The sequence below is a fragment of the Schistosoma haematobium genome, chromosome 5 (genome assembly GCF_000699445.3).
Source record: "Schistosoma haematobium chromosome 5, whole genome shotgun sequence".
Lineage (NCBI taxonomy): Eukaryota > Metazoa > Platyhelminthes > Trematoda > Strigeidida > Schistosomatidae > Schistosoma > Schistosoma haematobium.
Genome location: NC_067200.1, coordinates 12,681,022 through 12,704,819, shown reverse-complemented (window position 1 = coordinate 12,704,819; position 23,798 = coordinate 12,681,022). Strand labels below are relative to the sequence as shown.

The 23,798-nt window shown below is 34.2% G+C and overlaps 1 protein-coding gene across 2 annotated transcripts in view; it reads right to left on the bottom strand.

The window, feature by feature from the left end:
* The window catches only part of MS3_00009176 (uncharacterized protein), a gene marked incomplete at its 5' end in the record, with an annotated part of 60,368 nt that overhangs the window by 15,089 nt on the left and 21,481 nt on the right, over positions 1 to 23,798 (bottom strand). Inside the window, 6 exons of one of the 2 annotated variants that reach the window (XM_051217510.1) lie at positions 1,734 to 2,581; positions 4,712 to 5,089; positions 6,618 to 7,548; positions 8,200 to 8,406; positions 9,773 to 10,109; positions 21,954 to 22,042. In XM_051217510.1, the coding sequence (XP_051064928.1) occupies positions 1,734 to 2,581; positions 4,712 to 5,089; positions 6,618 to 7,548; positions 8,200 to 8,406; positions 9,773 to 10,109; positions 21,954 to 21,988 (2,736 nt within the window). The remainder of the gene's footprint in view (positions 1 to 1,733; positions 2,582 to 4,711; positions 5,090 to 6,617; positions 7,549 to 8,199; positions 8,407 to 9,772; positions 10,110 to 21,953; positions 22,043 to 23,798) is intronic. The other variant, XM_012940605.3, reaches the window with a different exon arrangement.

Genomic DNA, 23,798 nt, shown 5'->3' with positions numbered 1-23,798 from the left:
GAGATTTCATGTGAAAATTAGAAAAACGTTATCAAAAATGATGGACAAAAAATTAATTGATCACTTGTCAACTTTTTTGAAGTATGTCAAATTATGCTACTAATAATTGTTTAGTAGAATATATTATATTCAATCATTTTTAATGACTTGGATGCATTGACTCATGATGACGCAAAATAAGTTATAACAAACCACCAATTCAATGCATTTATGTACACCTATTTCGAATTTATTGTTGTTAAATGTCGGTACTTTCGAAAGCATTTTCATTCCTCTTAGTAATTAGGGCGTTCGACTTTCAGTCGCTAAGTTTCAAAATCGCACCCTGACCCATTTCGGCTTCGGCAACCGGGTAATATCATCGACCATCACACTTAAAGCGTGGATCGTTACTAAATAACCAGTGGATGAATTAGTCTGAAATTTTAATTTGTTATACTTTGCCATTATTTACTGAGACGTAGGTGTTTCTAACAGTCTGTCAATTTTCGAAAAATAAACACTTACTCCTATTTTGCTGGTGATATATAGCTGTGCTCCACATTCTGATTCATAATGAGTGTTGTAAAATTATGCTTACTCTTTTGCTCTATAAAACACACTCTCACTCTGTGACTATGTAATCGACATGAAAACTGAGGTTCATAAATATCCTTTTGTTTATACCTATTTATTAATACTAATATCACTTCATTTGTCAGATGCACATCCGTGTACTTGACTTTGACCCACAATCCAAGTATGAAAGACAGTGAAACCATCCAGCCGCCTAAATCGAACCAACAGCTCAAAGGCTAAAGGTTAAACATTTTCTCCGTTGAGCCACTGGTCCAATATATGCCAAACAAAAGATGAGTTTACCAGCCAGCAGTTCTCTTTGTCCTAACTTATAGGTGTGAAAAATGGCCATTAATAATAGAGGATATTCGTGAGTTACTTTAATTTGGTTGTAAGTGCCTTCAAGTTAGGAATATGGTTATAAGTAAATTTAGCAAATCGATTGATGAAGTAGTAAATCTTCATCAATTGAGAGGGTTGGAATATGTGTTATGTATACCCATCCACCACCTACCTCGACGGGGATGTTATTTGATGCAATAAGCTGGAAGAAAGCTTGTGGCAGTCATACTGAAAGATTGTACCAGTTTATGAAGTCATAGACTTTAGACTACCTGTTTGGAGTCCATATCATTCTCGTAGCCGATGATTATAGGTTTTAAATGATATGACTCAAAATCATTTGCAATGGCGCAGGTGCATCTATTCTTTGTCTTCCCCTAAGTGCTAAGCTCATGAATTCCCAATAATTTTTTTTGTTTTTAAATCACCAACTTATATTTCCTTGGATCTTGTCTTCGATGTCTAATCGGTACTATCACCATTCATACTACCTCTAATATTTTGAGATTTGGTTTGACAAGTTCATCACTCTGTGCTAATAGGGTATGGCAACTTGAGCCTCTGTATATACGTGCCAGATTCTACGCTGAGAATGATCGACTGACTGGCTGGTTGGCTATATGCAGTTTAATCCCAAGAAGAATCTCATCGTTTGGTCCTCGAATTTCGCGTACGATTAAGTCTTTCAAACGATACTTACTCCTAAAACTTTTTTTTATTTCTAACATCAAGTTATAGAATAAGATGAATTCATTTCCTGTTTCATTTAACTAATGAGCCAAATAGTTTTATTTAAACTGATACAATGAATTACTTAAATAAACATTACTTACTTCCAAATTCATATTAATGGATCTAATGAGTTTTACACGTTCATCTTCATCTTGATAACCATTATTATCATCATTAACATCATCAACACAACCAACGAAATCATCTGGTGTTATATTCGATGAAGTACAGCTACCATCACTTGTAATTGTACCAGCCATTGATTCACATGTACTTGGTCCAACTGACGGTAATGGAGGCAATGGTTGAGCTAATAATCTTCTACTTGGTGGTGGTATAATATGCCAATTAGATGATTTATTATGACTATTATTATTATTACTGTTATTGTTAGTTAATAAAGCATTATTTGATTCAATATTTGATAAATAAAATGATCCAGGGAATTTTGTACATGAATCAACAATTAACAAAGGTGAACTCCAACGTCTTTTAGATAAACTAGGTGGATTTCTAGTGGTATCTGTTGATGATAACAACGATGTAACAGGAGTATTAGCAGTGGTCGTCGTCGTTGCAAAACTTGGTTGTGGAGGACATACTTCGTCATAAATCACCATATTTGATGAAGATGTTTCTTGTTTTTCAACATTTACAAAGAATGGATTATTACTATTATCAACAAGATCATTAACGTCGTCATCAACATCATTGTCATGTATATCAGAATAATACATTGATGTTTGAGATGTTTCCATAATTGAATTCGGTATACGATGAATCAGTGATGTTGATGTTAATGGATTCATAGTTGTTGTTAATGGTAAAACAGTATGATTTTTTATTAAAGGAACAGAATGAATATGATTTTCTTGTACACTAACACAAGGAGGATGAAGGAGAACAGTGTTTTTAGGTCCTATTGAAGACATTCTATGTAGAGAATAATCTGAATGTACAAAACAAAAAAAATCGATGAATGAGAGATCGATTATGGATCCGTGTTATATCCCGATAAGAATAACAAATGGTAAATTTTGTAATCCATTTATGGACCAATACCATGTGTATATTTTTACCGTATAATTGTTAAATAACTAAACTATTCATATTCATTTCCCTCTTATTATAAGCTCTATTTTAACCTATGAACTATTATTATACGATTTACCATTCTTGAATTATGCCCTGTCCATTAATTACTACCTCCTACATTCACAGCCACATTTGGCCAAATCTTATACAAATGTTGTTTCCTACTTTATGGTACGATGTGGTCTGTCTGGTTGGTATATAAACCCAGTATGTTTGAAATAAATGATTCTTATCTCAGAGGCTGAGATTGATATTCTGGACTTAACTGGCTGGGCTAGGCAGGAAGCGGGACCGATAAGTACTCTAGACTGCTCGCATGGGTTTTATACGTCATTGGTCCGATCGATAATTCACTGTTCTCTAATTGGAGGTATCATTACGTTATACATTAACAGGCCACAAGTTATAACAATCCGTTAATGTTAAAAGTTAGGAAAATGATCACTCTTTTCTTCTAAAAAGGAATTACGTATTATAAACCAACAGTAGAGGAAGCCAAAACTTAGAAAAACATTTTAGAGTTTTGTAAAAGAAACGTTTATTCAACTTTAATAATTCTGCATTAAGTAAAAGTGAATGTTGAAAGACATTTGGCTCAATCTCTCTCTTTGCTCGATCAAGAAACAATCTTGAAAGACCATCATCTGACTGGCGGTCCACGTGATTATCATGATCAATAGTGGGGGATGATGATGAGTGAAATGATTCAGAATTGATCAAAATGGGATGGATGCATTCACTCTTTACCATCACTTCCACCTCCATCTCGGATATTAAGTTATAAAATTATCATATGCTTTTTGTTATGTGAATTTATTCATATTCTCTAAAGACTAATATTCTTTTTTACTACGAATGGCTATTAATACTTCTACCAGTGTGGAATTTAACTTGAAAATTTCATCTTGTTGTGTTGATATACTTTTAAGCCAACTTGAACTTGCACCATGAGGTTATATCCTGTTTATGAATGACTAACTCGTTCATTCAAACTGATAAACAATAACATCATTACCTTTTGCCCGTTAAGACCTCATTGTTATTGATACTACTATTATTTTGACCAGTTTGATATTTATCTGTTTAATTCCAACTGACTATGTATTAAATTAGTATGAGCGATTTGGGAGGTTAATGGATATGTTTATCCCAGGCGTTATATTACGTTGACGACTACCGACTGTGCACTATTGCCGTTAAATATGATCCATTGGTCGCATAATAAATGAAATAAAAATAAAATCGTCCAACTTTGTTGAAAAAATACACAATGTCGAATTCCCATTGGCTAGACAACGAAGTGGTCAGGGACAGATCACCACTGAAAATCCGGAAGCACTAGACAGCCATTTCGTTTTAGTGTGGGACGTCTCGGCAGTCTGCACCCACATCCCAGTCACATGTGGTCGAATCAGTGACCATCGGTCTTGCACACGAACGCCTAATCTCTACACCACTGACCGAGCATCCAATGGTACACACAGCTTACTTCAATCGATTCACGATATTGCACAAACCTCATCCATTCCATGAGATGGATAGCTGTCTGCCACTCAACATGATTGAACCCTAATAGTCAATCCTTCTCATTAGAATCCCAAAAATTACATCTTGAAGCTAGTCACTAGGGGGCACATGTTTACTATTATTATTAGTATAGGTGGAGTCCAGCCATCTCGAATATGATAGGTATTCACCTCAAGGAATAGATGAGGTTTGCGCAATATCGTGAATCGATTGAAGTTAGCTGTGTACACCATTAGATGCTCGGTCAGTGGTGTAGAGAAGTTAGGAGTTCGCATGCAAGACCGACGGTCATAGATTCGACCACATGTGACTGGGACGTTGGTGCAGACTGCCGAGGTGTCTCACACTATAACGAAATTGCCGTCCAGTACTACCGGGTTTACATTGGTGATCAGTCAGTAATTCATAACTATGATTACACAAAATTATTACGAGGTAATAAAAGGACCAAACTTACTCTTCTGTTGTGCAACATCTATTGGCCCAACAAGCCCTAATGCTTGGATAAATCCTCTTATCCATGAACCCATTTGTGATTTATCAATAGCATCAAACAATAATGGTGTTGTACACTCGGTTGGAACAGCTAAACGGATAGCCGATGAATGTCGTTTATCACTACTGCCAGCCAAACCTAATTCAACTTTATCACTATTCAATGGTAATGAAAATATAGGCCAATTATAATTTTCATCGATATATTCATTAGAATTTTGACTGATTTTACTATAATAATCTTTTCTACTATTTTGATAGATTTCAAGACAATTCAATTTTAAACAGCACCATTTAATCGTCCAAGGCACTTGATCAGGTATAGAAATAAAAGCATCACCTAGAGGTGGATGGTGGGAAAAAAAAGTAGGAAAAGTTAAACATGGAGTGTTGAGAATAAGGACAGAGAGTATGAGGTCAACGAAAAGTTAGTAAAAAATATACTTTTAGCTATATGATACACTGCGTCTAAAAATAGAATCAAGAACGTGCATTTTGTCTTGACTAAGACCTGTCAGCTTAAAGCACACTTGCATTCCAAAGTTAATTTTCACACTGAGACTCAAGACCAATATCATTCGCTTGAACCACTCAACGCATTAGCCGTCGATCTATTGAGTTCAGATAGCCACTAGCATGTGTTTGTCACCAAGATCTAGATACATACAACTGACAAGTCCTAAACAGGAATAAATACGCATCCTGAATTTCACTCTATGAGTCATAATCCCATTATTCTAAAAAAAAAAATTGTGATAAAACGGTTATAACAAAGAAATTTCTATAGGATGCACATACATCAACAAATACTGGTTAAAAAAAACTCTGTTCTGAATATCAACAACAGGATAATTTCAATCCTTACAATGAATAGTATATACAATGTTGTGAAACTAGACAGAGTCAAAAAACAGCTTTTTTTCAGTTTTAGAGAAAATTTTACCGAAGTAATATCAAAACCACAAGATCACTATATCGAAAATTAATTGGACTGACTATAGTCTAATACATCATCATTGTGGAGTAGAAACGATGTATGAATGAATGCCAGTTTTAAAAAGGACACAAAATACTTACTCCCACTGATGCTAATTTTTCTATAGAAGAGTAGATCTGTGGAAAAGAAATCATTCCATTTCTAGTTTTCTCTTTAACAAATTAAGAAATTAGTAATACGATGGATAATTATAACTCATGTAACAAGCACATATTTAAATTGAATTAAAAATAATGTACAAGATCGCCTATGCTATATGATAGCATCTATCAAACAAACTGGCAAACCTGTACATTCACAAATAACGTAGTCGGATAAGTGACCTACGTGAAGAGATAGTTTGCAGAAACAGATCCATTAGAAAATGGAACTACCGAAATTCATACGATGAGAAGTTAAATGAATTACAGAAAAGACTTGTCGATATAATAAAAACAACCAGTAAATACCACTTACTCAGCTATCTGATCACATAGACATGTAGCAGTAGAACAAAGTACTTAAGGTATCCACTTTTCAGCCACCAGATCGAACATCTGAGTCCCGACTTAAGTACCTCCGTTTGTGTAGCCCGATTGTATCACTAGCCCTTACACATAAAGTGTATTTAAAAGCCAAGTACACGGAAACTGTATTTAATATATGAATTACCTCTATCTTCCTATCTAGTCAAATAGATGATTATGTAAAACAAAATAATGGTAATTTAAAAATACCTACAAAATGAAGTATTCTACATTTTGCCACCCTCATATATTTGCCATATTTAATTGTAATACAACCAAGATTTCTAATTTATATGTTAGTAAAGTAAACAAAATATTAAATTCATCTCATTATAAAGGAAAGTCATTAGTTAATACGAGCTTACCTGATATGACTATGTGATTATCATTGGATGCATCAATAGTATATGGAGCAGTAGAATGAGACCTTATTGTGTTTAAATCCAATAATGGACCATAATTTGATGTCAAGCATATCTGTGAAGAGAAAAGATCCGATGTTGCCGCTGAAGAATCATAACGCACAGATCGAGGTCGACCATTATTTGTGGAAGATGGGATAACTGTTGGTGTTGTGTGTTGATTTAAAAATCTCACACCAGCTGATACTAAATGGGACCAACCAAATCCTTTGCCAGAATTCCCAGATGAGTCCCATACACAAGCAGCGGGAGGAGGTGGTAGCGGTGGTGATGAAATCATATGCTGTGATTGTTGTTGAAGACATTGAACTGATGAAAATTTTGAGCTAGATAAGTTATTTTTCCACTGCCCATCACTTAGCATTCGTCTATGTCCTGTTAACACCATTTCATTTTGAGATACGTTCGAATAACCATTAGTTGATGGTTGTAAAGATTGTGGTAAAGATTTGCGTATACGACGTTTAGAACTAAACGATTCTACTTTACGACGCATTGATGAAATTAAACTACTACGACGTGAATTCTGTTTTATACTTATCGTACTTGAATCGAATACAGACGATAATGTCATCGATGATAAAGGTCTTGATGGTATTACAACACTAGAAGAGAGACAATGATGAATTGAATCTGTCATACCGCTACCATTAAGGGAAGAGTCATTAGTATTGATAACATCATCAATAGGATTTGTTATTCTGTGGTTTGTCATAGATTTTTCTGCTTTCCGATTACGCTGAGAATTAATTTCACAAGAACTAATTAAAAGGCCAACATTACGGTTATCAAATGATGGACTTTTTGTAGGATTTACAGATGGAATTGAATCAATACATATTGTTTTGTTTAAAGTTAAAAAATCACTGTCAGCCTGAAAAATCAAAAAGAAAAAAATGACAAAATACTTTATGTCCCAGAATATGATATGAAAATGTAAGATATATAACTAGCTAGCTGATGAGAAACCAGGGAAAGGGAAAAATTCAAAAGAGAAATTAAGGTGTTCTACAAATATGGTACCGATCATATTAGTTTATGTTATAAATTCTTGATTTATGATTATTATTATCTATCATTTTTACCTTCTATTCCGTGAATATATATCTTCTTTATGTAGCATATTGATTATGTTTAATTTCTCTTAAGATCACTGATACCAGTGTTATTTTCACCCTTCTACAATTCGTTTTATCAATCTCACATCGGTCTTACTGATAATGACAATTTCTAGGCCATTGTATATTTCATCCTAGGTCCTACACTAATCATAAACGACTGATTGAGTATTTGTATTTTAAAAAGATATTGAATAAATCTTTTACAGAATACCTACAACGCTTTCAACTCTGAGACTGATTAATATAAAAGACTTACATTATGCTACTTATTGATTATTAAGTAGGCAAAGTGAATAAATGAAATGTCACAAACGATTAGCACAATGATGAGGACGTTCAATTTACAATAAACCATATGAATGGCCATCAAGTGATATCAAAAGAATACATATCATACACCTTACCTGTAAATCAGTTACATCCATAGAAGAACGATTATTGCAACTTGATAACTGTGGAGATGTGAAGTTTCGGTCAGTTGTATTCTTGTTAGTATTATTAGTAAAAGTAGTAGGAGACGTTTGAGTATTGACGGAATTTGGGACATTCAAATGTGGTAGAAATGAACAAACTTCCGTTGGTATAGAACCTTGAGAGTACTGGTTGATTTGCTAAATTTTAAGAAAGAAGATATTACAACAATATTTAAGTCAACATATCAGTGTTATGGTAGTCAGCACAAATAAAATTCTAATGAGCTATGTAATCGGTGAAGTTCAAACAAGTCGGGTCTGAGACACTTAAGGTTGATCAATATCGTGAGTTTAAAGAATGTAAACCGACTCAGAGGTCTAAAAGTTAAGTATCCATCGATCCCCGATAGGATAGTGAGTGTGCAATGGTGGGAAGTCCCATTACCAGTGCTTCCGGTTTTCAATGATTGCTTAAGATCCGTTCATTATTTAAAATAGTGAAAATAAAGTATTATGAGGTTTACTTGAGAAAATATTTTTCACATCTCTGGTAAACATCATAGAGAAGCACTAAAGAAATTCAGAGAATACTAAACACCTGAATCATCCATGTAAATACTATACCTGAATCTCATGATTTCCATGCGTTGTACGGTCGTGTATGTGTGTGTTTTAATGTACTCCTAAGTATTTTTCAAACCGTTATGTAGTTTTCAATAACTCCTATAGATAAGTGTCCACCACAAAAAATAGACTATATTTGAATTAAACCGATCCACATAAATTTGGCCATCACATGGATTTTTCAAACTATAACAGTAACCGTATCATAAATATGTACTAACATAATAATGTTTCTTTTTTTTAGTTCTATGATATATTTTATTTCCCTTAACGAAAATACAGTATAAGAAATTGTAAATAGTACCCTGTAACATGAATTAAATGATGTGTTGAACAAAATACCTAGTATACAGGTATTCTTCATTATAACAACTTATCATTGAATGAAATGTGAAACAAATTAGGTAAGAGATAATTATTTCTTATCAGAACTAGGAAATATTTACCCCTTAAATAGTTGAGTCAATTATCGTCACTTATTTACTGTACACAGATAAAATCATTAGTGAGTGCATATTCCCAATCTCGGTATATTCTATAATACGCCAAAATACATATATCTACTACACACAATACTACAACCGTTTCAGTCTTCCATCAACCACGAATTTGCATAACACCGATGACATCACATGATCATATCACTATATCTAAAATTAATTCATTTTGAAATTGTACCGCTGGATGCTGACTTATTTATTCTAAGGGTGTTCGCTGCTAAAACTGAAAATCTTGAATATAAACACTGATGGGATCGTAAGTAAGCAAAGCTGATGAATTCCATAATACTACGACAAAACAATTGTTTAGTACTCTTTAGTTTTCAACAGTATTCTAAATGAAGACAATTTGTGATGAACAATACAACCTTCATACAATCAATTTATTCAATTATAAAAAAACAATAGATGATGTGTATTTCCATAATAATTCAACTTACTCGAACCCAAATCAATGCTTGTTCTTCTGTAGGTGCAGCCAAGACAATAATTTCACGACTAGAATGTACTATTTTAATCACATGTTCCATACCACTGTCACGACCGGAATAAATACCAGTGGAACCGTATAAGAATAAAGCTAATGATGGTGTCATTGAGTGACCAGTTTTATAAGCAACTAATCTTGAATTATTTGTTAACAGACATAAATTCAATTGTATCCATTTATTTGATTTATAACGATGTGACAGTATACCAGCTAATGTCCATATCGAATCAGTTAAAGAACTGCTCGGCCGACGTGCTTGACAGCCAGTTACATTTTTCTTTGGTAATCTAACAAGGTGGAATTTCAGATAAAAAAGAACAAACAAATATATCGATATTACGTTGGATCCAACGATAAAAGGAACAGATTTCCTGTATTATATTTCGGAGTTCGTGTGATCAAAAAAAGAAATGTAGAATCTCTAGTTCGAGTATTAATTAATCCACCGACACCGGCGGTATAGGGCTAATGACTTTTCTTTAATCAGCAACCAAAAGACAGAAAGGTAACAGCCGAGATCTATACTTATTGACGTAGGATGCAGTTCCCATATGCTCGCTTGCCCGATAGTCAGAAAAGGATAACAACATAGCAAGCGAATAAACTGTGTTGTACAGTTCAGTTCATAATTAAAACTAGTGTGATGAGCTAATTTTCAAGTCTCATATAAGCATAAATAAGGAAGTATAATATGGACATAAGTCAAATAAAACAAAGTAATGAGTTCATAACTAACAAGCGATAAGAAAATAAAACATAGAACAAGTGTTTATGCGCCAAACAAAGGCTGACAACTAGAATACAAATAGTTAATAGTTATACAATAAAAATACAAATAATAATTCTTTGAAGGATAGTTCCAAAAGTTATACTTTTACAGTATCTCTCCCCTTCACTATAGCAACTTTCTAGACATTACTGTACCAAAAGAAAAGAAGCAAATAATTCAAGCACATATATATAAGCAAATAGACAATCGAACAGTTTGAGAACAAAGATCATTCGATCAAAATAGACTCGACGTTTAAAGTCATATAATAAAATAAACAAAAACCTGACAAATACAATAAGCCCATGAGTCAGCTGAAGCTAGACCACCATTGAAAACCTGGAAGCACTGGATGGCCGTTTCGTCCTATTGTGGGACTCCTCAGCAGTGCGCAGCCACGACCTCGCCCCCTGCGAGATTCGAACTCAGGACCTACTGGTTTCGCGCGCGAGCACTTAACCAGCACTTAACCGGTGAATGTGTCACTCAATTTCGTGGATTAGTTGAAGTTAGACATTAACACTGTTGGATGCCGGCTCAGTGGTCTAGTGGTTAAGTGCTCGCGTGCGAAACCAGTAGCTCCTGGGTTCGAATCTCGCAGGGGGCGAGGTCGTGGGTGCGCACTGCTGAGGAGTCCCACAATAGGGCGAAACGGCCGTCCAGTGCTTCCAGGTTTTCCATGGTGGTCTAGCTTCAACTGACTCATGATCTTAACCATTGATATTACCACAAACTCCACAAAAAAAACCATCTCAAATACAATAAGCCTTCATCTTTTTTTAGCTTTATTGAAGCATTCGGTACATATTTAGAAGAACTAGAATTCTGTATGACAAATGGTTCTATTTAACCTCATCATTTACGAAAACCTTAACCTTTGTTTCTTCTCAAAACCATAACTGTTCCTCCTTTACGTATCCATCGACCTTATGCTCCAAAATGGCTTATTGTTTTTTTTCATATCCTTGTTGGTGATATGTCATTTCGAGCACAGTAGAAGAAAGCATGTATCTTATTAAAAACTGCTGCTGACCAATGCCGCATTTGAGCGTAGTTAATATGATTCAAGGCATCGTCAAGGGTGCCTTCATCGATAAGATGAATTCGTCCAGCCTATTCACAAATCCTGACCCTAACATACCTCAACTCTAATACTTATAACTCAAACTCATAAGCCTAACTATACGACCAAATTTGAACATCTAAGCCTAAAGTGTTTTTGTCTATGATAGTAATTCAATATGCAACCGTTCACTAGTCATTTAAAACTAATTGTCTATTGTAATTTTATTATTTCTTACTGTAAATTGTTTTATAATTAAAAACATTTTTCACATTGGCTCATCAGTCGCTTCAGGCCATCAATATAGTTTAGCTTTATCAACTCCTCTGTTTCCTCTCTTTAAATAAAAAACAAAGTATAGATAATGACTGTCATACTTAGCAAAAATCTATCAATTGCCTTGGTACTAATGTAACAAAATTTCTAAAACGCTATTATCAAAACTTACAGTTTACATAATGGACTGATCTGAACTAGACAACTATTGGAAACCTGAGAGCACTATGTAGTCGTTTTTTTTTCTAGAATGAGACTCATCAGCACAGAGCGTCTCCACAACTTAATCAAGGATCTAGTCTATAACTCTCAGTGCTTATCTAACCAACATCAATCCCCGTGATGTAAACTATAAATAAAAAACAGAATTATATTTATAAAGTTATTAAAGAAGGATTTAATTATCCTATTGATGATATTCTTGACCGAATTCTAAGGTAAGAGGTACTGAATTCAAATCATAATGAAAAACCTCGATACAGATGCATATACATTCAACATATAAGTCCTAAACAAAAAGAAAGCCACATTCTAGATTCTATCACCAGTTGAAATTTATAGAAATTTATGAGGAATTACCCTTAATTTCAAAATATTTGAATTATAAAAACATAATCATAGTTAAGATCAAAGAGAATCTCGATTGAAAAAAAGGATGACATATTCATCAGAATTAGTTAGATACAAATATTAATAATAAGAAATCTAAACTTGATGAATTTTAAGTATGATAATAACTTCTTTTCTGGGACTATAAAAAAACACAATAAATCATGTAATTATCAGTATAGGGGTTGTGGAGATTATTAAGTTTTTGATTGAGATCATGAACCGATTAATGTTATGTCCACCTTTGGAAACCTGGAAGCACTGGACGGCCGTTTCGTCCTATTGTGGGACTCCGCAATCGGTTCATGATCTCAATCAAAAACTTAATAATCTCCATAACCTCCATACTGATAATTAATATATGTTCACTAGTGACCAGTTTCGTGAGGGAATTCTCGGAGTTCTAGTGAGAAGCCGTGATCAGTGAAGCTAATCCGTGTCGGGTAGAGACAGGTATCTATCTCAGTAAAATGGGAGATGGTCGCGCGATTTCGTGGATTGGTTGATGTTAGACACTAAAACCATTGGATGCCAGCTCAGTGGTCCAATAGGTCAAGCGTTCGCGGGCGAGACTAAAGGCCCTGCTGAGGAGCCCCGCAACAGGACGAAACGGCCGTCCAATGCTTTCAGGTTTTCAACGGTGATCTAACATCAATCGGTTCATGATTTCAATTAAAAAATCACGTGACATATACACGGTTTTACTAATCTACGGTAAGATGTATTCAGAATATATATTAAGATATTATACACAAGTATATACGTATATTCTTTTGTGTAGAAATTTCCAATTGTGAAGCCAGACTAATGGATACCAACTCAATTATTTAAATGTTAAATGCTTCTTATAAGATAAGGAAAGTCTTGGTTTCAATTCTCATTGAGGTCAAGGATAAGCATTGTTAACAAATTGTATACCAGTATGAAACAAGTGTCTCTAACACTTCCTCATCTTCACAGGTTATCTGAGGTTAGTCTACAGTGCGAAACATAAACAAAAAGAAATATACAAAATCCAACTTCTTTTTTCTGTGGTTTGTGGTATATAGTACCGTAATACACTTTCTTCCATTCAATAGCCATACATGAACACGCCCCCATCTTACCTATCTATGAATTACGACTAGAATTCTTTCATTATTCATAGTCAGACATTTTCTTTTGTCATAAATTTGAACAAAATGACCGATTTACGGCAGACAATCCAATTAACTACCTATTTACATTTTATAATCACCACAATAGACTTTCGAATGGATTTCTTAGGTGAATTGTTTTCACTTTTTAGGGGGAAGGAGGGTAAACTAAGTGTAATGATCTTTTTATTTAATTGATCAAAAGATCAGTTAATTAATAAACAAACTCTATGAGTACATGTGTGTATCCATTAAAATAAATACACAGAAAGAGAAAAAAAGAACAAAAGAATTAATTGGTAAAAAAAATTAGTTTTACATCAGTCAGTCAGTCAGTCAGTCAGCTACAACGTAGGACCAGGCACATATATGCATCGGTCCAAGTTGCCATACCTCATTAACACAACAAGATGGACATCGGATTCATAAAAGTAGTTAATTCAGAGGTGGTAATATATAAAAGAAAGATTGCATATAAGGATATAGTACAGGAAGAAAGAATTGGTTCGTAGAAAGAAAGATATGAAGCGATTTTAATCTCTTAGTTTAAGGGAAGACAGAGAGTGTATACACCGACGCCATTGTGATTCTGAGCCATGTCATCAAGAGTCTCCAACCATTGGTTACGATAGTCACGCGGACCCCAACTAAGTAGTCTGCATCTACCAACATGGCTCAGACTAGAAGTTAGTAACTTCAAGCACTGATGGCCACGTTTTGGTTTGGCCGCCCCTAAATTTCTTCCAACCACCCCGAACACCGATTAGCAAGTTTTACATATTGTTTAGTTATTTATTTATCTGCTTATGAATAAACAATCTGAAAATTAAATAAATGTAGCATATGAATTATCAAACTTGTAATCAAATTTGTGATACATTGTGTAAGTGTACAAGAATATTAACTGACACCACTGACGACGACAACAACTAGTATATAATGATGTGTCCTTGATCAATTAGTTAATCAAATATCAGTATTTATCACATGATTACTGTGATCCAATGTGACATTTATGAACACAATATAATGTCGAATACATTTAAAAACAGCTAAAGTATACATTAGACGTGAAAATAAAGTATTTATTGAATATCAGAGATACAAAATCATAAAATGTCCAATGGACATAATAGAAACATAAAAAATAATGTAAATTCACTTTAAGAATAATGAATATAATAATAATAAGATTAATTTTATTACAAAATGGGGATATATCATTCATGACTGACGAATACAAATCTCTTCCAATACTAGTAATAATCATGAACGTTCAACAGTGATTAGATTTTGAGAGATGAGATTCCCTGAGACCTAGTGACACGGCGTAACCAGTAGAAATCGACTATGCCAGATATGAGGCAACTACCGTTTAACAGCATTAGGAAATGACTCCGTAATATTGGGAATCGATTGAAGTTAAGACTGTAAACCATTATATGTCGTTGTTTAAAGCACTCTCCATGAGACCTGAAGGTCCTGAGTTCGATCCCTGGTGAAGGTTGAGGACGTACAATGTTCCATACTACGACGAAATAGCTATCCAGTACTTCCTGCTTTTCAATGGCTGTTTAACTAAGGTCAGTTCATGATGTAAACTACGTAATTCCTACAAACACACTATGCTAATAACGAATAATCCAAAATCATAATCAAAATAAACAGTATGATAAATAGTTGACCAGATTAATCACTATTGATTGGTTATACGTCAGCTTTGCTATTAATTACCATCTAATCAACCTATAAGTAAAACTGTTTGATAGACACATTTGTGTATGGTATTCATTCCTCTTCAAAAACCTATATCTCAGCTTGTAAATTGTATTAATAAAGTGTTTGTCATGCATATAGATCAACCTCAATTGGACAAGTTTATTATATGGTCACATGAGAATATATACATAAAATTAATTATTCAAGAATAGTTTTGTCAGTCTAATTACATAATGAAATGAATGAACAATTGAGAATATCGAAGTTTGCGCTATTGATTGACAATATATACAGATTGTCTAGTCAGAGATATAAATACTCGTAACATAATTAATTAAATGATCAAATAAATTATAAAATGAACAGAATATAATATAGTTTCATTGCTTTATAGGAACATTATTATATGAAACCTAAAAACGCAAATATATGATGTCAATACTGCCATTTTGAGGGGGAGATGACAGTTACAATTGAATATGAATGTACGTAGACTTAGTGGATGGGCATTTTTCGACTGGTGAATAATATTCTTATCTCAAAGTAACAAGGGCATTCTGGTATAGAAATCCAAAATAGTATGAACCATTAAAAACCAAATCCAGGGTCTTCAGTACTCGCGGCAAAAGCTTAACGATTAAAACAGCTGGGTCAGCGTCCAACTGAACAATTTCTACTTAAACCAACTCCAAATATAGCACAATGAATATTTAGTGCCACGGGTAACAACTGTTTTATTACCCATATATCTGAACACCAACTATAAATACTCACTAGAACTTTAAGACAAGTTGAAATGACTAGTCAGGTAGCTGATGAGAAATCCAATACTAGGACGAGACATTTGTTTAGTACTTCCTACTATTCACTTCTAACTCAACTGAAACCACTTTATGATGAACACAGTTGATAAAGTAAAACAATCTCAGTAAAATCCTTTCAAGTAACAATAATGACCCAATATTCTTCTTCATAAAAGAACCTTAATTCCAAACGCAACTAAAGCGTAAAACAGAATGAATCAAGTCTATTGTAAATTATTTAAATTTACTCACTTTTTAAAACCTGAATTATCAAAAACCAATGTTTAAAGAAATTACAAGTGATGTAGTTTAAAAGTGATAGAAAAAAATCACAGCTAAATGCACTTGGTATTGTTAAATTTACAGATCACGTCGAATTACTCAAGTTCAAGGAAATGACTCCAAGGTCATGGTACACATACTAAACTATGATGTGCTGATTAAAGATGGCTTGACAATTAATTAATGTGGAGAAATTTGATCTAAAGTATCATTTCCTTTTGATGGTTATTGGAAAAATTATTGAGGTGAATGCAACTTTAATAAGTAGAAGAGATTTAAGTGGGTAAACTGCTGATTTATTATGATGATTAGGAGTATTTGAATTATAGTACAAATTAAGAATCCCATAATAACATCTGTTCCTCCAATCTAAAAGTATGTATTGTCAAGAGATAGAATTTATAAAGATATCTGATAAGAGTACAAATGTATTAGAAAGAACGGTCCCAATCATCATTTGTATAGATACTTCATTTTATTGATCCCACTGTGGAGGATGTACCAACGAATAACACCGAGGACATACTGAGTCACGTAAAAACTACTCACAACTACACAAAGACTCTCAGATAAGGATATTCTTTATGAATGAAAACCTTTCTCAGATGTTTTTCAAGACCAAAACAAAGGAGTAGAAAGGTGATCTAGAAAAATTGATTGACGACATAAAAATAACATACATTTTGTAATTCCTTTGATTCATCCATATTTGTTGTTTTATAATTGATTGAAAGGAATCAAATATTTCTCCCCTTGAGTTTGGAAGTAAGCTAAGTTTAACACCGTACTGAAACTTAACCAAGGAGTTTTAAATGTTCAAAAGTTGATCTTGTGATAGGTAAAACGTAGGCATTGTTAAATTTAAAACTACGACATCATCGAACAGTGTTTCAGTGACACTTTAACTGATCTCACATGGTCAGTAATAAAAGACCACATTCAATATCCTAATAAATCTTTGAAATACTACGACTTAACTACAAAAAGATTGTACAAAAGTTTGAATGACGCAAATAAATGATGAACTGAATAAAAGCATACACCAAAAAAAAAATTGTACATTGTAATGTCTTGAATAAAAAAAGATGGCCGGATTCTAAACTGTTCATTAATAAGATTCTACACAAACGTTAAACAGTAATCCATAATTAAAAATAGACTTTTATTCATTCATAATCAATCATAAACAACACTTAACTGTCCGGAAAGAAAGGCGTAGACAAATCGGCATTTAGATAAAATAGCAAACACACATATACATATATATAGTAACTGGATTCAATAGAACGATGAGTCATAGAACATGTAAACAAAACGATTTGCGTGTATGCACTAATCATCATCTGCTAGTCTATAGACAGACACACAATCCTCTTTTCTCCAATGTAAGTCACAGACACAAAAAAACAAACAAGTTTTACGCTGAACAGATTTATTCAACGTATTCACACACACACACATACATATACATACACACATGATCCGTTCCCCTTAGCTGACGTATATGTTATACCCATAGCTTACAAAGAAATGGGATTTTTAAATAAGACAATTAACACTGTTTTTAATTGGTTAGTTTATCGTTTATCAAAACAAATAGTCATGTGAGTAGTAGTAATAATTTTAATCGAATTAATTTTGTAAATCGATTGAAAAACACTTTATATACAAAGGAATATAAAATGAGTACGGGAAGCCAATAACAGTTGATTCGTGTTTAATTTGACACTCCTTAATTAGCACATTCACAATCAAGTATGAGAATGATCCAGGACTTTTTTTAAAAAAAATAGATTGCTTTGAGTTTAACATGGTCTAGGACCCTCAAAAAAGGAAACCCAAACTATAGTGAAAAGACTATCTAGTGTTCCGTAGTAATGAAATCGTCCTCAGCTGACGTCATTCTGTGGTGAAAACTATAGTTAAACTGGCACGGTTGACAAGGTGGTGAGTCTTTAACGACTGAGACGGTTAGGACAAATATTATCAATGCCCAGCCACCGAAAATGCCGACGCCTCATGACTGGAACAAGAAAGCTAGAGACAATTAAACATATATATAACATCAGTCCATGAAGCCACTGAGTTATAGAGGTAAGTGCAGACTACATGGTTCAGTTCCGCGTGATTATCGCAATCAATATTTAGAGGTTTTGGGTGATATGACTCCGAATCATTCTCAGCGGCGGAGGTGTATTCACCTTTTGTACTCCCTTAGATCACAACTACCATATTTTCTCTTTGTATCATATGTTAGATGGAAAATCTCTAATACTGTTACTAACATCTACTGCATTGACCAAGTTTTCCACCAGAAACAAATGCCCTGGTATGGCCGAGAGTGGGGTGGGCCCGCCCTCCCTCTCGAAATGCACTCACACGGCCACGCGTATACAGCCGCTGCAGGGAAGTCCTGCTCATTGTCTTCTCGTGGCGGGGGTGTCGTTTACGAAAATGAGAGAACGAAAAGCGAATGTCCGGCACTTTAACCGGATCCCAAACCAATGGTGCACATGGGCTCCAGGAACCTGAAACAACAAATGACGTATGAATCAATCGTTGGTCACCGGCTACCATGGGACTGCATCTCCTCACGATGCTCCACTGACTTGTGGATCGAACCTTTAGGTCAAAGGCTCGGGGTGTGGCCTCCTAAGAAAACCACCTACTTCGGTTCGGGCACTCGGGCAGTATCACGGCCCACACACACACACACAAATATGGTGTGGCGCATATATATTTGGTGCCCTCTTGTACCAACATTTATGTGTTCAAATAATAATAATAATAATAAAACCAGAAACAAATACATTATAAGGACAAATAACATTTGATATGACATCACCAGGAGTTGATTCTTCTGAAATATTTTCCTCGAATTTATTAGGAATTTCATAGGAAAATAATGGATCGTTAGAAAAATCAGCACCTAACAAAATTGCATCTGATTTATTATTACTATTAATGGCTTTATTCAATATTATATTTTTGGTGCAATATGAAATTCTCAGTACAAGTTACTTCGATAAATTTCCCTATAAATTCGAACTCGTTTTAAAAAAATCCGCTGTTGCTGCTAAAACAGTGACTGACACTGTTCGAACGAGAGTGGGATTTTTTCCAATGCTATGATTATTCTCTAGTTTAAAAATCTCCCAGCAATTATGATGGCTATTCTTCCCAAAATCCTCGTTAGCAAATTATGTTCCATGGCCTGCGAAACACAAGCAGACCAGACCGCATCACACCATAAGATGAAAAATAATAAACATACAAGAGCAAGCTAAAAGTGGCTGTGAGTATAGGATACTATAACTGATAATTTGGGAATAAGTTAGGAATGGTAAATCATATAATAATAGCCAATAGGTGAATCGAAAGCTTATGATAAAAGATATATATATATATATAATCTAGTTACTTAATAATTCTGCGATAAGAATAGGTGTCATAATAGTCCATAAATAACCCCTAGCAGTTACGATTCATTCTTTGTTCGGAAATAACAACTCTTAATCCTAATTTGTAGCGCTGACCTTTGAAGGGGTTTACACGTTTACTGCTGACTCAGTGATAAGTTTTAGCTTTACCATATGATTAATGGATGAAAAGGTTTCGATTCTAAAGAATGTCCGAGATGGAGAATAGCTAGCTGATTACTTTTAAAACTGTGATAAGTGATGTTGGTTCGAACTCAACAAGAAGTAAAAGTTTTCCGAAATTGTAGTTGCTTTTTCAATAAACAATACCTTATACGAGATCTAGGTTCGTAATTCTCTTTCAGTAGTTTAAAGATAATAAACATATCATAGAGTCCCTTAAACTGATTCTATTTTAATTTGATCGAAAGAATTCGATCGGCAGATGGCATCAGTTACTGACAAGTGATTGCAATTCGTATAAAATAAACAGCAACTACAAAATATACTTACGAAAAATTAACGGTTAAAATAAATCACTAATTCAGTAATAAGATACCTCTCGAAAAAATATCTATGTTTATCTACATGGCTTATAGATAAACTATTTAAGTCTCTAAAAATACTGAACAAATGATTAAGTAGATGTCCATTTGCATACTTATAAAAGAAACTTTCAAGTGAATAATTCTGAAATTAAACTTGAAATACTAGATAGGAACAGATTATTGATGGATAGCTTTGTAAACACCCTTAAGATGTATTATACATGTCTAGCTACCACCTACCTTGAAAAGAGGTGAGTAAATGAAAATATAGCATAAGGCTATGAAGTCACTAGGCGGTCTGTTTGAATATTTGGGCTACCTGTTCCTGCCATCTAGATATTTCAACAATTTATACGTTTCCTTGTTTGTTTTAACACAACATTATGCTTATTATTCTCATAACCTATTCAGGTGCGCTTGTGACAAGTTTAAGAGCTTTCGCTTTACAAGTTGCAAAAGAACCTAATCAAAGACATCGTGGTTGCTTGTAACACGCATGGAAAAGAATATACATTATTCACATGTCGATTCCTGAACTGCTAACATCTAACTGGAGACCACTCAATATTTATCGCAAGGATCGATCAGGAAATAAGGGAAACCTGTTGAAATACTTTATGCTGAGAATTATGTATTGTACCAAAAAAATAATATTGAATAAAGCCACTAATAATAAATTAATTAACTTTTAATCTGATTCATACAAGTATATGTACTTTTCTTGGTTAGAGTTTATACATCAGCTGTAATTTACGCTTAAAGATATTAAATGATACAGTCAGTAATTGACTGCAGTTATCAGCCATATCACCTTCTTCATTTATAGTAGTGTCATACATTTCAGTTATTCTTCTTGTACGAATATCCATAACACATATAGCTTTCTATTATATTCGATTTTATTTCTCCTCTCTTATACTACTTATCTTGTCAAATTCCTTTCTCAGTGTACTGATTTATGATGTTAACAACATGAACCGAAACCGGTTTGTGTCAGTAATTGACACATATTGCATATACACATGCCTAATGATATTTGACCTGCAATTATTGTTAGTTACGAGTCAAAGAAACAAAAAATCGAAAAATATTTGACAGAATTTGTTACGATATTTCACTCTCAGTTTAACACATAATTTGACCAACAACAACAAAAAGAAAGATCTATATACATATACATCTTTTAAGACCATCAATAAATTCTTATCTTGCTAACTCTCCTTTTTTTTACCTACACCTACACTTAGTCCATTCAACAACAAAATGCATTACACTGATCAAAGTAATATACTTATATCGAACCATATATTTAACACCATTATAGGCCCTGTTGTCCTGAGACTATAAACAAGACAAAACAATTTCTATCTTTAGAAATAATCAAAGCATTATTCATACTTACATCGTGACAATATAAAAACAAAAAATACGCAATACGTAGAATAAATATTGCCAATAAAAAATTACCATTGTGGTTAACGCTAATATTCTCTCTTTGCCGACCCACCTTATAAACATAAACATATATGTGTGTATGTACATGTCCACCTCCCACCCTTCGTCGCATATCAAGCAACAAGACCAACGACGAAGTAGCTATAGTAACGCAAACAATAACAAACATAATGGAAGAAGAATAAAAATAAATTAGCATCCATGTATATCAACATTCGTACCAACTATTGAATGCAACTAAACCAAATTGAAACAAATGGTTTAAATTTTGGAATAGGAAATTGATATTGGTAATGTTTATACATTTTGAGGAGATACTTGACTACATTGTACACACAATATACACAAAACCATAATTAAAGGGATACATAATAAATCAAGATAATATAACTTAGTAGAAATAACAAGTGAATCAATATATAGTGTAAGGAGATTTTTTTACAAAGTAGTTCTTATATGTAAATAAAACAACAGAATGTTGAGTACAGAGTGTAAGTGAAAATATTTAGGCAGCAAAACTAGTAAATGACAACAAGACGAAGACAATCAATTTTGAATATAAATAAATACACCGGATAACAGTAAAACATAAAAGAATAATCACTTACAATTAAGGACATCAAGACAAATTGATATATGACTGATGGAAAAATTAAAAAAGCTCACTTTTTCATACAGTAAGCACTGATGGTGTTGCATAAAACTTGCATAAAAGCTTTCCAATTAAACTATCTCTAGCCTAACTCCGCCTGGAGTCCCTCCGGGGACTACTGCCGGTCCCAAGCCCGGATAAAGAAGGAGGGTTGGCATGGGGTTAGCGACCCCATCCCGTAGAAAACCAACTCGCTAAAAAAACGCTAACAAGAAAAAAATATTCAAATCTTTTAAACTCTGCCCTGGGAGTCAGAAGGTCTTCATTTAGAAGAACTATGACGCCTCATTATGAAAGCCGAGTTCCTTCGGAAATCACGAGGCCGATGCCCCTTCTGACAACCAGAGCAACCATTTATTTAGGTACATGGAATACTCGTACAATGTGAGAAACCGGGAGAGTCTTCAAAATGCTGCAGAAACGAGGAGATAAAACCTGGACGCAACAACAAATGAAGGAGAAGACGACCAATGTAGCAGCAGCCTCAGCAACAGTAGGTCTCAATATACACAAAGGGAAAAGCAAGATTCTCCGATACAACCCTGCTTCGGTTTGGGCACCGGGGCAGTATCTCAGCCCTCACACAAATCGAATGATTTGTGTGACACATATCTACTTGGTGCCTCCTTGTACTAATGTTTATGTGTTTAGATAAAAATAAACTCCGATACAACACAGCATGCATCAATCCAATCACAATTGACGGAGACGATTTGGAAAATGTGAACATGGTGGGTCTGATGCAGATGTGAAAGCGCGGATCGGTAAAGCAAGAGCAGCATATTTACAACTGAAGAACATCTGGAACTCAAAGCAACTATCAACCAACACCAAGGTCAGGATTTTCAATACAAATGTCAAGACAGTTCTACTGTATGGGGCAGAAACCTGGAGAACTACGAAAGCCATCATCCAGAAGATACAAGCGTTTATTAACAGTTGTCTACGCAAAATACTTCAGATCCGTTGGCCAGACACTATTAGCAACAACCAACTGTGGGAAAGAACAAACTAGATCCCAGCAGAGGAAGAAATCAGGAAGAAGCGCTGGAAGTGGATAGGACACACCTTGAGGAAAGCACCCAACTGCGTCACAAGACAAGCCCTCACATGGAATCCTCAAGGCCAAAGGAAAAGAGGAAGACCAAAGAACACATTACGCCGAGAAATGGAGATAGACATGAGAAAAATGGACAAGAATTGGATGGAATTAGAAAAGAAGGCCCAGGACAGAGTGGGTTGGAG